The sequence below is a fragment of the Melanostigma gelatinosum genome (assembly GCF_949748355.1).
Source record: "Melanostigma gelatinosum genome assembly, chromosome: 6".
Classification (NCBI taxonomy): Eukaryota; Metazoa; Chordata; class Actinopteri; order Perciformes; family Zoarcidae; genus Melanostigma; species Melanostigma gelatinosum.
This window is the reverse complement of record NC_136639.1, coordinates 3,954,492-3,970,419: the sequence shown is the minus strand read 5'-3', so window position 1 is coordinate 3,970,419 and position 15,928 is coordinate 3,954,492. Positions and strand designations below refer to the sequence as shown.

The following is a 15,928-nucleotide window of genomic DNA, read 5'->3' as shown; positions in this document are numbered from 1 at the left end:
GTGGTAGTTCGACGAGTACAAAAGACAATGGCAATTGTTATCAGGGCAATCGCAACAGTGGGGCCGTAAAATGTTGTCGTAGCTCGCTGGGAAGATAGCCGACGACGCTCTGCAGACAGATAGCTGGCTAGCTAGCTAGCTTGGTAACAGTCCTTCTCCAGAGCAATGGGGAGTGAGGGGGAGGGACCATTGGACCAAGCGGTGCCACTGGCCATCAGCCCACTGTTGGGCTCATTGTCTGTAATAAGAGTAGCAACTAGCTAACTAGCTACCTAGCTAACTAGCTACCTAGCTAGCATGATACTTAAATGCCGCACAGCTTACAGATATCGACTTGAACGTAGTTGTCACACATAGCAATGTGCTCTTCTGCAATGTGACAGCAGTGTGTGCGTGAACACGACTACGCCACCTCTCGTTTGGGACGATTCCTCTTTGAGGAGAGGTTTAAGTAACATTCAAGTAAAAAGTGGGTTGAGGTGGTAGTAAACGGGGTTCTTTTCCTGGTCACTGGGTGTATGTAGAGGCAAGCATACAGCGGGTCAGGTAGACCGAGAAGGAAACAGAAAAGAACTCAACCAACAGAACGACTGTGTCTGACATCGCTCCCAATACTGTGTTGTGTGCTGGTTGGTGACTTTATACATTAAGACAATATAGAACATTATTCTGGTCATGGCTCTGCGAAAAGACATCCATTGGTCTCAAATGTCCATGTTGGGATAGTTTGAGTACACTTGATGGTTTACGAACTGTCACACCACTACTGTATAAAATGGTAAACATGGTGAACGATTTCAGAAGCAGCCTTATTGTTTCCCTTGTTGCCCTGGAGATGAACGACAAATCTTTTATCACAGTCAAAATAACTAAAGTTATCTTAAGAATTACCCTGTATTCAAACGGTATGACTTATATGATGTCGCTGTTTCACAGATATTGAAAGAAAAGAAAAGGATGAAAGTGCCATGCCAGGATGAATTCAACGCACAGATATTGATCCAGTCAGTCAAATTATCTGAGCGCGTAAGTTTAGTGGTTGCTACGTAGTCAAAATAATTTTTGATAAATAAATACATTTTATTAAGCTAGTCTTCCGCAAGATAGCTTGATTTCTGAATTGTATTAATTACATTATATTCAGAATTAAAATAAATTAATTCTATTATGTTAATAAATGGGTTGTCAAAGTCGATTTATTTTATCTTGGTTCCAAATAACCAGGGTGACTCGTTCACTGACATCTACATGAGCTTTGATGGGTTTTCATTCTGAATATAAACTCTTTTTTTATTAAGCTGTTTTACTTGTGCTGCTTGTATAATTATACAATCAACATTCCAGTTTGCTGAAATGTTAATCAGAAGGCGCCTGATTAACAGGCGTGGTTACTGGAAGAGAAAATACAATATAATATGTATTACTGATTAGTTGTGTCATAATACTGGTTCCCAGTTTAGCTACTGGTCTAAATCAGTGTGCAAGAGGTATTTAACTGCAGAAACCCAACCAGAACCTAACATTGAACCAATTTTAAACACTTGGTCCCTGGCACAGCATAGGAGTGAGACTCCACTCTGAGCTGTTCCGATATATGAACACAGACCTGGTGGAGGAAATGCCTCAGCTCTGTGTCACGTTGTTTTTCATCCCCAGCTTGTCTGAACATCTCATTGCTTATTGCTTACGTAATGGCCCCTCTACAATTCTACATGTTATGCTCATGTTCGTTTTTTATGACGTACAAGTTTTGCGTGAGCAACCACCGTGAGGCCACGTTTAGATCAGATCTGCAGGAAAAATTCACACCCATCTCAGTCCTTTGTGTGGAGCCGGTTCATTAAACACTGCTTGCCCCCCGATCGTCATGACACAGCTAAGTCATTTCCACAGATGTAGAATCCTGTCTGTGGGTAACAGTTGTGCGGTGTCTGGGCTTATTTACAGCCTTTAACCGCATTAATCTGCCACTCCAACTGGACCTCCTGGGTCATATTTCATTGTCTCGCTTGCATCTGAACAACACTAAGGCAGAGCATGTTGTCAAGCGGTTACGTTGCCGTGTTCGTAAGATAAACCTAATCAGAAATGCGATAAGGGAATGCTTTCATTATTTGATTTCGCGGTCATTTCATGGCCTCTATCGGGTAAATATCATGTTGTCGTCCACGTATCTAAATGTTGTCACTCGGCCAACTTTGTATTCAGTGTGTTAGAGATTTGATCGTCTAGTAATTCAATTCTCAATCCCATTCAAATAAAGCAAATGACATCAGATTAGGCATTCACAGCCTGTTTCCATACTCAGAACCTTGACTATGAACCTTGCTGTTATATATTCTTTTGCAGACAATCAGAGGTAATATAAAACGTGATGAATAGCCCTTCACAATTAAATAGGACACCATTTACTACCTTTCTTTGTATAAAAACAACCTTCGATCTTCCTTCCTGTTTCAACAGCAATCAGCCTTTGTGTCCCAACAAATAACTCTTTAAAATTTCCATTAAATATTCTTTAAGAACGTGTAGTTGCAGACACAAAAACCCCACATGCTAGTACACAAGACAGTAACATACTTACAGCAGACGATACATGTTTTCAGGCCGAATGCAGACCCACTGTTTGTTTTTTGCCCATTTACTGTACAAGACTGTTCATAGAGATACAAATAAAATAACAGCAAAACACATCTGAGATTAACATGGCACATTCGTAATGGGCTCATGAGATATTCATGAATAAATACCACTGAATTCAGCATTATTACACCTTTCTATGTACATGTTTACAGAGCAGATTTCAGAATAAAAGCCTGGATGATTTGTCTAAGGAGATGGCGTGCATACAATCGTAATAAATCCTTTTCTTCTCTCCTCTGTACAAAAAGGGTTTTCATGTCCAATTTAAAAAAAACGATCAAATGTGTCAATGTGTGCATCCGCTGCAGAATTGTCTCTTTCCATTTCTGTGTCAAGTAACAGCTTCATAATTAAAGGCTCGTTCGGGCGTTTCAATTAAGTCTGTCGAACTAATTGATGTCTGTTTTCCCAGACTGGAGACTGAAAAATGGACACAAAAGGGTGGATGAGATTGGCGCAGCCTTACAGGTTTGTTGTAAGTCGACTCACAAATATAACTCTTGGATCTGCATATTTCTTCAGTTGACATAACAGAAATTTAATTTTAAATTCACTGAAAAAATTGCAGAGAAAAAGAGCGTTTGTTCAAAGGCATCGTCTTTGTCAACGGAACCTGAGACACGTGGCCCGAATATTCCGAATCACCAGCAACAGCAGTGCCACTGGCAGAGGCGCTGCCGGTGGTCTCCAAAGTGTAATTAACTTCCTAATCAGCATAATGAGCATTGGTCCATTGGCATGCTGTCAAAGCCAGTAGTTAGTGAGTGCTGATGAGACATCTGTGTGAAAACCTACCAGACAGATGCTGTTTCATCCCTCAGCAGAGAGAGGAAAGCACAGGCACACTCTTCAGAAGGACTGATCATCTGAGCTCTTTCACATGCAAACAGCGGGTTCTTCGCCTCACATTTCACTTCGCTTTGTAAAGAATTAATAAAATGGCTCAGTAAAATTCAGCTATTCAATATTACAAATACAGAATAATAATAAAAGGAGCCTCAAAAAGGTGTACAATGATTCACTTGAATTGAATTAGCGTGTTGGGAAGGCTAGTTTTTAAAAGTATGATAGGTTACAGATTACTAGCTACACTTTAATAAGTAATGCAACAATTTAAATTACTTCATGAAAGGAATGTAACTTACAACAACGGATTACTTTTCTGACAGATGTTTTTAACTGGGCAGTGGAGCTTGATGTTTCCTCAGGTCTGACATCGAGCATTTCCATGTTGACTAAAAGACTTTACACTGTTGGAGCTCCTTTCTGATTCCAAAAAGGAAAATATTGTTGAATTTTCTCAGTAACTGTAACGGATTACAATTACATTTATTTTGTACTTGAATCACCTAATGCGGCTGTACGTGACGAGTTCCTCCCTAACACGGCTAAACACTGCAGTTTACGTTTAAAGTGTACGTTCCAGAGGTAGGTGGGAATCAAGTCCAGCATCCCTCTGCCGAGTACTGTTCTCTGAAATATAACACCGCTGTCTGAAGGAGCATTGTGCTGTATGACCATGGCCACAGAAACCTAAAAGATATCTTCAACTTCTGTCGCTGTGTTGACGTCTTTCAATGTGATGCCATTGCAGCTTTGTTTTAAAGCTTGTTCAGCAGTTTCACAGGCCACAGAGGTTTTCCTGTTCAACGTCTATAAGGACTTTAATAGTGTGGAATAATACACAAATGCAAATCCATCGAATGCACCAATATACAAGGACGTTAAATGATAAGTTATTCATCGAAGTGCTTTGACTTTTGAAACGTGCTCTGCAGCCATCCTAGAACATGCATGTTTGATGCGTCTTTATACATTTATACAGGTCGTACAACGCGTGCGATGGAGCAGGATCGGCAGCTTGTCGTCACATATCAACCCATCCCGATCGACAAGTGATGCCCTTTCCAACGACACTGTTTCCTCTTGGTCAGCAGCTACAATTCCGACAGCGCAACCTGCTGCCACTGTGAACATGTGCGACACACAACGTGCGGCTCAACGGTGATATGGAAAGGTGCACGCGCAAAGTGAGTGTTCGCTCTTCAAATTGGCAATTTAACTGTTTTGTTTCAGGAGCAAACGCTGCGAGGTAGTTTGCTGCGGGACAGTGGAACGAAGTAAAGGCTTTACATGTCCTGGTGTCCACTTTTGTCCTCTCTTTTTCTTACAGTGTTCAAACTGCCTCGGACCAGCTACCCCTAAACGTCCGCCTCAGAAAAACCTACTCGGGTGAGACGTTACTTGAGCTCAGTGGAGGAATTGCGTTTGAATGATGAGTGGCGATGTTCTTGAACACCTTTGCACCCAGAAGAGCGTCTCTGCATGCCCCTCAAATAGACACCGCAGTCACACCCCCGCTGCTGCCAGACGCCTTGTCCAGGTCCTCCATGACCAAGTCATGCTCGGGGGTGTGGTTGAGTCGCCTGGAAGGGTTCTTATCCGGGCTGTTGAGAGAAATGGGCTCCAGGGTCGTTTGTGCGTTGTTGCCGGGCAGCACGGAGTTGCCCTGCAGCCGGTGCGAGTAGTTTTTCCTCCGCTGTCCGTCCCTCGTGCACAGGCTGAACTTGAACACGGCTTGAAATCCTCTGCGGAAGTTCTCGTTGAAGAAACCGTAGATGATGGGGTTGACGCTGCTGTTGAAGAAAGCCAGCCAGTGGGCAAAGGGGTAGATGTAAATGTTGATGATTCGGTACTGCTGCTCGGTCAGGCTGGCGTAGTCGCTCAACATCATGAGGGTCCACAGAGGGAGCCAGGACAGGATGAAAAGCAAGGCGACTATTAGGAGCATCTTGATCACCCGTTGCTTTTTCTTTGACACGCAGTGGCGGTTTGCGTGGCCCGGCTTCCCTCCCGTCGGAACCGCCGTTTTGTAAAGCGTCATGCCAATCTGGGCGTACATGATCACGATGAGCGAGAGGGGCGCAAGGTAGATATTGGCAAACAGGACGGTGGTGTAAACCTTCCTCATCTCCTGGTTGGGCCAGTTCTCCCTGCACCAATAGAACGGGCTCGTTTTGTTGTCGTAGCCCAGTAGCACCCGGATGGTTTGCTCCATGGTCACTTGCAGCATCACGCCAGAGGGACACATGATGGATATGGCCAGAACCCAGATAATGACGATTATCAAGGAGGCCGTGGAGATGGACAGCTTTTGCTTGAATGGGTAGACGATGCACCTGAATCTGCAAAAACAAAAAGGGTTGGATCAGGAAGATGCGCTTATTTAACCTGCTTTTAAAAATATCTTTGAGTGACAGCAAAGAACATTGACTGAAGCTGGCACCGCAATATATGATTAGAGTTACTGTAATTCATGAAGGGAAAACTCCAGGCTCTATTCACATGGAATAGATCTCAATATTTAGGAATAAAAAACAATCAAACAAAGGCAGATACACAAAAGAAATAGATTTAGAGAATTAGAAATACTGTACGAGCGACAGTCAGTGTTCATTAGAGAACATTGACGTCACTCTTTGTGCTTAATTCCCTTTTCCTTTTGTGCCGCAGATCAATTTCAGAACAACGGGGCCATAATTAACCCGCCTCCCCGTCATTGTGAGTCACACGCCACACCAATCTGAAGACACTCGCCTCATGCAGAAACACAGGAAAATGTGTCTGCATCTCTTTGGGGTTCAGTCATTTAGTAATCCAGTATTCTATTGATTATTCCATCGATTAAGTGAGTAATCGTTAACAAATACTTTTGCTTAATTTTGGAGCAACAGCAAATATGCAGAAGAGAAAACAAAGCATGCAGACGGATCGATCTCTGAATGCTGTTGATGTTGGAGAACAGAGGAAAGGAGGCATTGTTGTGGTTTTGCTTCTGTCATCCCAACATAGTATTTTGAACAATGGTATGACTGCAGTAAAGTCCCATCAGAGTAGAGTATTGTCTGGCTTGTCTACACTGGTCAACAGGACAAGAGAGCCCTTATCCTACATCTTTACACGGCTGACAGACACGTGAGGTGACTTTGACTTTTGGCCGTCAAAGCATTTCAAACTCTGTCATTCCCAGAGGCGCAAACCCCCTCCGGTGATTTCGAACGTGTCAGAGTGACGTCACTATTGTCTGACTTTGGAATTGTCGTTCTCTTTGCTAACACCAAGTGAAGAAGCCCGTGCTTTGGGTCATTTGAGACCAAACCACAAATTAATGTGAGGAGGAAGCATTTGAATCGTCCCTTTGCATTTGTTCAGACTTGATTTTCTTGAGAGTCTCTTTTTCTGGAGCATATCTTCCACTGGCTGAAGAAGGCTGTGTGATGCGGATGAAAGCTCCGGGATAAAAGCAGTGAGGGAACCTTGTGTTGAGAATATGTCGTCGCATAAATGAAAGGGATTGTTCGGCCGTTGTGGAGGTCGGTGTTCCTCGAGTGGTTTCTGCTTTTTGTCTGTTGTCTTTTGCACCTCAAGCATTTTTGCTTTGAGGTGCAACTCAAGTGTGACAGGTGCTGTTTAGAGGACATGAACTGTTCGATGTAGCGGTAGTAGTAAAACACAGCCACAGTACCTGTCAACAGCAATAGCAACCAGAGTGAAGACGGATGCTGACACGGAGATCCCTTGGACCATGCCGCTCATTTTGCAGACCAGGCTTCCGAAAGGCCATCCTGTTGACAGGGAAGATGCATTCAGCTGATTTACGGCAAAAACAGCAGTTTGTGTAGGAGATCGGACTGCATCGCACAGACTCACACACCCACAAAACAGAGTACATGGGAGCTGAAGCGGTGGCCGTAATACCATATCTGTAAGGGCTTCGGGGGGAAACAATCCCTTCTTTCGTGGGACTTTATCAGACTGCTGGTGGCTGGCAGCAGAGACGCTGACAGAGCATCTCATTGTGGCTGACTCAAAATAATCACAGACTGCAGACTATCATCAGTCATCACCTCTGGCTTCGGTAACCCCGCACTCGTGCTCAGTGGTCACACACACTTTCAGGGGAACGGTTCACTGGGGATGCAAAGCGCCCGGGATCTCACAGTAGTGGTTGTTAACTGTATGAGTGAGATGTTGGTTGTTGCAGCTTTGTAGATATAATTAAAGGGAGGGAGGTGTTCAAAGGATGTTATGAGGGAATTTGTGTATTAGCACAATGGGGATACAACTGCATTTCGTTGCGCAACCCTGTGTTGCACAAGGAGGATAAATGAAACTTTAACCTTGTTGTTTGTTATCCAGAAGTTATGCTAGTGTGATAATGCAGTCTCATTGTCCACATTAGCCTTAAAAGCAATATGATTGTTGTTGAGATATGTGGAACACTTTTGGGTGACATTGTTGGTTTTATCTCATGTGATGTTTCTTTCACGTTGTTAACAAATCGGCCAGGAAGCATTAATGCAAATGCCAAAACCCCCATTATGACCCATTAAAGCATTACGCGGCGTAAACATCTGAATGTTGCATGAGATGAAAGCTTTCTCTGAGAGACGATGGCAGATTGCTCGTTGTCCAGTTTTATCAAAGCCCTCGGAAGCCAAACAAGAGGCTGCAGCCCGCCAGACGCAGTGGACGGAGCACATAATGCTCCGGGTACGTGATCTGTCGTCTTGGGTTTTCATCAACAGCATAGACCACAGAGCCACACACGCATTCGCATCACTGATAAACATATCCAGAGGATATTTGACACCTTCTTTGGAAATGCACTGAAAGGTCTAGAAAATGCATTTGGGACCAACACATGTGCCTCTGACTGGTGTGCAGTATATTCGACTGTGCACTCAGACAGTTAATGCCATTTGACAGGGCTGTCATCATGATGGCTGCAACAGGTAATCGATTAAGTGGATTATGAAAACAGCTGGCAGCGGATTCCGTCATCGATTAGTTGGATCTGTGTTGTGATGCACAGCTCGCGCTGTGGCAGCATCTGCTGAGCTGGGGGCAGTGAGCCAGCCGAGGCTGCGCCTTGTGTAGCTCGTTGGATGAGTTGTAGGAAATGATGCCGCCTCCTTTAATACATGGTGGAGGCAAAAAGGACACAAAACGCAGCTCACGCTATTGAGCTGGAATAAGCTCAGAGAGACCAAGTACAATGTGATGTAATGGAGTTTTTGTTCGTTTATTTCTGCCTACAGTAGAAGTATTCAGTAAATGTACTTTATTGATTAATAATCAATTAATCAAAGTAATAACAGCCGGATTAATTGACAACCAAAATAGCCATTAATTGCAGCCCTAGTCATCACAAAGCCACCTGCTGGAAGTATTAGCAGCTGTGCTGAGATCTGCTCTTTGCGTTGCCGTTCTCCAAAGCTTGACTCGACCCTCGCAGGCATCACTCTCTCTCTCCCACTCTGCTGAGATTTGAGAAGTGCAACTCTGACTGCTGTGTACAAATACATATTGGGGGGGGGGGGGTGCTTCTGGTTGGCTGTGGGCTATTCCGTATTCCTTCTGAGACTCAAATTGAGCTGAATGTCAAAGAAATTGGAGGTGCACTTCACTCAAAGAAGCAGTTGAAAGCATCTTCGGTGAGACACTACAAGTGCCTGTTTCTCTATTTCTTTCAGTGCACTTTTGCAAGAGAACAGCGCAGAGTAGCAAAGAAGGCAGAGCTGCAGGTTACACTGTGTTTTCCCCCTATTGTTGATTCTCTTTTAAACAAAATGTTCTGTTAGGTACAACCTCAATTTTAAGCAACTTGTAAACCCAACCAATTAATTCTAAATGATTTCCGTTGTTGGCATCTGAGGAGCAAAAATCAGCACAACACTGGCTATCAGCATGCAGTGTTCACAAACATATAGTTGTCAGATCAACCCAAACAGATTTCAGACGCCTTCCCGAGGAAGCCGACAGAGCTGTGCCAAAATCCCACTGCGTCAGGAAACGTGTTGACGCTTCTCTCCAGATCGATGCTTTCCTGATTGTTTGTTCCGAAGCCGACGAGCTCCGGCTCCAGTGGGAGCTTCAGCAGACACATGCTGTCTTTTGATGCGAGTCATGATGAAGAGTTGCATCGGCCACAGACGATCCTTTGACATCACCAACACAACACTTCTCTGGTCTGCTACCCCTGTAGTTAAGGTTTGGTTAGGGGGGGGGGGGGGGGGTTTGTTTTTGCTACCAACAGCCGTTGAGCCACATCGGCCGATTCAGATTTCTGACTATTTCAACACAGATTTGTTGTTCACAATGTCACATTATCAGGGATCGGCCACTGGAGTGCATTATTCACAATCTCCCGTTCACATATTTTGAGTGAATTTCTCACGGGGCATGATGGAGGACTCGAGAGCAGACAGTCAGACGCAGTGAGAAAAAGGGTTTTAATGACTGACGGACACAACAGGGAATCCAAGGACGAGACAAGAGACGAGGGGGGAAATCCGGCAGGACGAGGCAGGGCAGACAGACTGGGAAACCGGGAACAGGACGAGCAAAAACGGGTGGGTAGACATGAACAATGACCTGGCAGTGAGTGACTGAGAGACAGGGGTTTATGAAGGACTTGAACAGGTGAGGGGAGTTAGGCTGATGCTGAGGGAGTGACTGACAGGTGGTGAGGAGGGTGAAGCTACACAAAGACACAGAACACACAAGGCAAAGCCTGATCGTGACAGAATAACAGTTTTGTTTGACCACTAACTTATACTGTCATCTGTCTCGGGAGGAGAAAGAATCTTGAAAGCTAAAGAGCAGAAATCAGTGACATTAGCATTGTCGCTCATGGCTAAGCCGAATGTTTTTGCTGAACTCTCTCTACATCCGTCCAGGTCAAGGAAATGTCAAATCTAAAAGGCAGATCACATGAAATTCATATGCACGCTCATGCTCCCCAGGGGATGAACATTTACATGTCAGATACTCAGTGAATCCTCCTTCAATGTCAACTTTGCACACAAAATAGCTCATTATCAAATCAGCTCAATGCGGAAACATCTACTTGGCATATGAATACCCCCCGAGGGAATAATCCCTTTTTGTTTTTAATGACCCCGTGACCTTCCCTCGAGCACCACCCGCAGGATTAGTTTTGCCCCGTTACTGGCTCTCCAAATGACTACTTTATGGTTGTGTGCTGACATCAGGAACAGAAGGAAAGACTGAATTTCTAAATAGTTTACTCTGTGAATGTCAGACACATTTTCTACCAAACAATATACCCTGAATTTCATTTCTACTCATTCCTGATCTGATAAATCTTGAGATGGTGCAACAGAAATCACAAAAAAAAGCATCTATTGTAAAGCATGCATCATTGATGCTGTTACGCCTCCGTGCCAGCATCGGCTGTGGCCGAAAGCATTGTGATTTCGGGTTGAATGTCTCTTTCTTGTGAAAGCAATATATCAAGAACGCCTGGAGGGAGTTTCTTCAAATATGGCACAAACGTCCAAGAGATTTCAGCGCTCGCCCACTAAGCTGTTTCTGAACCAGTCAGATATGAACGAACATGATGGAACTCTGCTGAAGGTTTCACTGAAGCCATTTTCACTTCCACACACCTGGATCACAGCGTGATCCTGTTTGCATGTTGTTCACTGGCGTCTTCTTGCTCTCTGCCAAAGAGATGTTTCTAAAACTTTGCTTGATTTTAAATGTGATTGTCGAATGAAAAGCTAATAAGCTGTCGTTCTTGTTTACTTCTGGTAGCTGCAAGCTGTCCGTGATATTTCAGGATTTGATTCTGAGTTTTGTCATTTTAGCAGGGATTTACTCACGCCGAGCAATCCGCCAGCTGGATTACCCCAAACTCAATGTCAACTGTCAAGAGCCAACTGTCAAGTCCAATCGGCACCATGTGTAAAAAGCCGCCGGTGTTATCAGTGAATGCAGGCGAGTCTGTTCGACAAATCACGATTTCAACTCCCCTGAGCCTTCGTCACTTTTGATCACCTCTTTGATGGAGGGAAGGTGGATAAACATGAGGTTGGTAACAGTGGGAAATGAAATGGTTCATTCTCCGTACAGTAGCCATTGTTAGGATATCTTAGACTCATCAGGCACAGCTCTATTTCGTCAAACTTGGCTTGACCTTCGTCAGTCAAAACTGGACTTTTTCACATTTACTTCAAATGTTGACCTGTTGATGACACTAGATGATACGGTCCATCCTCTGGACACCATGAATGCCTCTTCCAAATGTCACAGCCACCCATTGAAAAGTCGTTGATATATTTAAGTCTGGAAAGTGTTGAAACAACTTCCTGCCTGACGACAACACGCCACAATGAAAGTTTCAAATGACTGTGCTGCTCACCTGTAATTATGTTGTCCAGAAGTGTTGTGGGCATGCAGAAAATCCCAACCAGGAGGTCGCTCACAGCAAGGTTTAAGATGAACAAATTGGTGACAGTCCGCATGTTTTTGCTCCGCACCACAATGAAACACACCACTCCATTTCCCACCATGCACACGAGGAAGATCAGCATGTAGGACACGATGAAGATGGCTGCCGTGGACGGCTGATGCAGGTAAAATCCAACATAGGTGATGTTGCTCCTGCGTATGACGGGTTCCAGCGAGGAGTTGTAAAACGTCCAGTTGTCAGACAGTTGAGTCAAGTTGTTCTCAGGTTCTTCGTTCATTTTAAACCTGAAAAGTGAAAGAAGACTTCGTGGTGAATCAGTCTACTTCAACAACATGCATTCATGTTGAGGGGAAAAAAATAATAATGGAAACTATGCGTCATTGACAAAACACGTGGAACACAGCAGACATTATCACCGTGCACGGTTGATTTTGGCGAACCCGTTAGCGAATAGTTATAGATGTTTGAACACGTCCAGCGGAGCAACATTAGTAATCATACAGAGTCATGTTTGTGTCTAACTGATGAATTAGGGGGGTAGAAAGTCAACTGTCTATTAAATAAAAGTGGCATTTCAGAGGACAGCTAAAAAGAGGCATGAAATGAATTCAACCTTTTGTACTTTAATGATGAAGCTGAGAAAAGAGCAACGATTAAGATGAAGCGTTGCTCCGTCTGCTCCGACATCTATTCGGTTCAGTGTGTTTCAGACGTGACTGTGTTTGAAGATGGAGTGCTGTTGGCCTTTCTACTTCTGCCGCCCTCAGCTACTTCTACTTTGCTTTGTGATTTTCTAAACTCCCCAAAATGACTTTAAACAACCCTCAGAGAGGGTTGTTTCTCCAATGTTAGACTTGTGATATATTATATTGTGTGATTATAAATCATGATATATTAGTATTAGCACAATGTAGAGGACGAAAAATGATAGTATTGCAAATCACGTTTAAATCTGGTCTAAGCATGAACGTCTGTTCAACGTCTACAAATAGTCGGCGAAAAAACTTTCACTTTTGAACGTTTTTTCAACGTCGGGCATAGACGTCTTTTAAACGTCTTTTGAACCAAAAGATGCTCACTGGGAAAGATTATGGATCGTGATCCTGCTTTAAAAACATCTAAAAATATGATATTTTTACGGTATCACTCACTTCTGTGGCAATGCTTGTGAGCAACAGATAGAAAACATCTTTGGGCTTTGCAAATGTTTGTTCTATAAAATTCTTCTTTGTTGCCGCTGTCACCTGTTCTGACTGACCAACAGAAATGCCTCCGAGTACAAGCTATTTCCTGGAGGTTGGCTCAGTCACTGACTGATGAACCTCCCGGGTGGTAAATTGCTTTGTAGGCTTACTGCTAACCAAAGAGGTTCGGTGTGAAAACAAGACCCATCCATATCCATATCCATATCCATATCCATATCCATATCCATAACCAGGATTTAAAGGTGCAGCTGGGGGAGGAGAGTGTCCGGTGTCTCGGCTCTTTTTTCAGATAATGTGGTTCTGTTGGCTCCTGCAGAACGTGACCGTGGACGTGAACGTGGTTTGCATCAAAAGGGGCCAGCTGAGGTGGTTTTGGGCATCTGATCAGGATGCGCCCTGGTAAGAGGCCTCGAGGTATAGCCCAGAACACACTGAAGGGATTATATATCTCTTATATATATATATATATATATATATATATATATATATATATATATATATATATATATATATATATATATATATATATATATATATATATATATATATATATATATATATATATATATATATATATATATATATATATATATATATATATATATATTATATATCTCCTCTGGCCTGGGAACACCTCAGGGTTCTCCAGGAAGAGCTGGAAACATTGCTGGAGAGAGAGACGTGTGGAATATGCATGCCACCCCGTCGACTCGGCAACAGATATGCGGATAGACAATAGATGGACCAGAGAATATTTGGTTTGAACAGTTTTTTTATGCTGTTTTGCCCTCATTGTTCTGAGAGAAGTGGTGTAATGTAGCCCCGGTAGGTTTTATGCGGTGTGAGCGCTGCGCTCGTTTATCAGCATATCATCATATGTCAGATTCCTGCAAGATGCAGAAATATTACGCAGTAGTTGACCTAGCTATCTTAATATGCAAAAAATGTAATGATCCACTGAAACCATGTAATGCAAAATATTTCACATATGGCATTTTATGACATATGACATGTTATTGAAATTTGCTGTTCGAATTACACCAAATTACCTGTGGAGAATAAACTCTTTACTGACTCAAGCTCATCACAACATCGTCAGTTAAACATCACTCAGGTCAGTTTAACCTCATTAACTATAGCCTGTTCATGAATGGTCATAATACCAACATTACTGTACCGCAGGACTGCAGGCCTGAGAGCCCCCAGACTCCCCTCAGCCAGCTTTACGCACAGACTCCAATAACCGATATGAGCTGCCTCTCAGTCGGCGCACAAACAATGATTTTATTGATTCACTTCTATGAACAGCATACGAACCTGCGCCGGAGGACTAATGTATATTGCGCGCCTATAGCAGTTGCTGCACTTTACACGCGCGCTGGTGGAAAAAGGACGGTTTCCCCCCCAGGGCTGATTTTTGCTTCTGATAGTTCTCATCTGTCGGGAACTTTGCGCGTCAGATTTCAGCACATGATGGAAACTTGAGGGAGCTGACTGTGCACAAAAATGCGCATGACTGACCAGTCCTGGACAAAGTACCACATGTGTGGAGCGTCAGTGCATCAAAGCGGATACAACTGTCTGGACAGAGAGCGGGGTGGAGAATAGGACGAGCGGGCACAGAGTTACTGTCCTGGAAGCTCTGTGCCTTGATGGCCTGTGATAACGAGCTGTGGTCCGATTCAAACTTCTTTTTTAAATGAATTTCACCGCTGAATATGCAATGTGTTGACACCAAATGAAGCTAATAAACTTGTCTTACCTTGGTTTAATTCAAATCAAGCTGGCGACAGACGGTGTGCTCCGACGGGGGAACAAGTAAAACAAAAGGTCCACTTTCCTCTAAACAACGTAGAACAAAGAGAAATAAAACACACAGACAAGAGCATGTCAAAAAGGAAAACGAGGCACGATACGTCCCGCCTTCTGGGTTCAGTATCAGTCCGGTTTCATGTGCGTCGCCGCGATGCGCTTCACGTGTTCCAGGATGCGCTCAGCCAGCCGCTCGGAGCGCAAGTGGAGGATTTACAGCCGGACCCCTCCGTATTTACTGCGGTGACGTCGGGTGCGAAGGGGGTGGGATGAGGGCTGGATGAACAGACGAAGGTTCAGTCGCACCCCTCCCGATCTCTCCCATATCGCTCTCTGAAATGTCAATAGTCTTTTATTTAAAAGAAAAAGAATCAATAATGTAACCGAATGCTGATTGCGAGAGGGCAGGTCACACATGCAGCACACATGCAGCGCCACATTTTTACTGTATGACAGAAAGACACTAACACGGCTGAGGAAGGACATACACACTCATTAAGCATAAATCCAATTAGACGTGAGAGTCAAAGCTGTGGAAAGCCTGAGGTTTTGGAAGTTAATGGAACAAATGAGAAGTTAAATTAGTTTCAACATGAGCAGGAGTCTTTCTGTCTAGTATTGGTATACTGGCAATGAACTCATATCAATTTTATTGTACAGAAAAATGTAAGAAGGGAAAAGTAAAGTATAAACATATATATATATATATTATTTATGGCACATATATAGAGAGAGAGGGAGAGAGAATGTTTGCTTTGAATAAATAAATAAGAAAGCTCTCCACCTGCTATTTTTACCTGCCGATGTGCTTCATATGTGTTGAGGGGAAAATAGGCTGAGAATCACAGGATGTACGGATTGAGTAGCGAGTGACTTGTGTTGTTGTTGTTGTTGTTGTTGTTGTTCCTGTGTAACAGAGATGAGCTGATATTTGACAACATGATGTCTGATCGGTGCACTCGTCGATACCCGATCCAGCATTTCATGT

The 15,928-nt window shown here is 43.5% G+C and overlaps 1 protein-coding gene across 1 annotated transcript; it reads right to left on the bottom strand.

The window, feature by feature from the left end:
* Positions 1-4,975: 4,975 nt before the first annotated feature.
* npffr2a (neuropeptide FF receptor 2a) lies at positions 4,976-14,976 on the bottom strand (the record flags this gene model as incomplete). The annotated part of the gene is made up of 4 exons (XM_079270532.1): positions 14,891-14,976; positions 11,873-12,207; positions 7,169-7,268; positions 4,976-5,828 (listed from the first exon to the last, which is right to left on the bottom strand). The coding sequence occupies exons 2-4, from the start codon at positions 12,198-12,200 to the stop codon at positions 4,976-4,978; spliced, it is 1,281 nt and encodes a 426-aa protein (XP_079126658.1). The 5' UTR covers positions 12,201-12,207; positions 14,891-14,976.
* Positions 14,977-15,928: the final 952 nt, after the last annotated feature.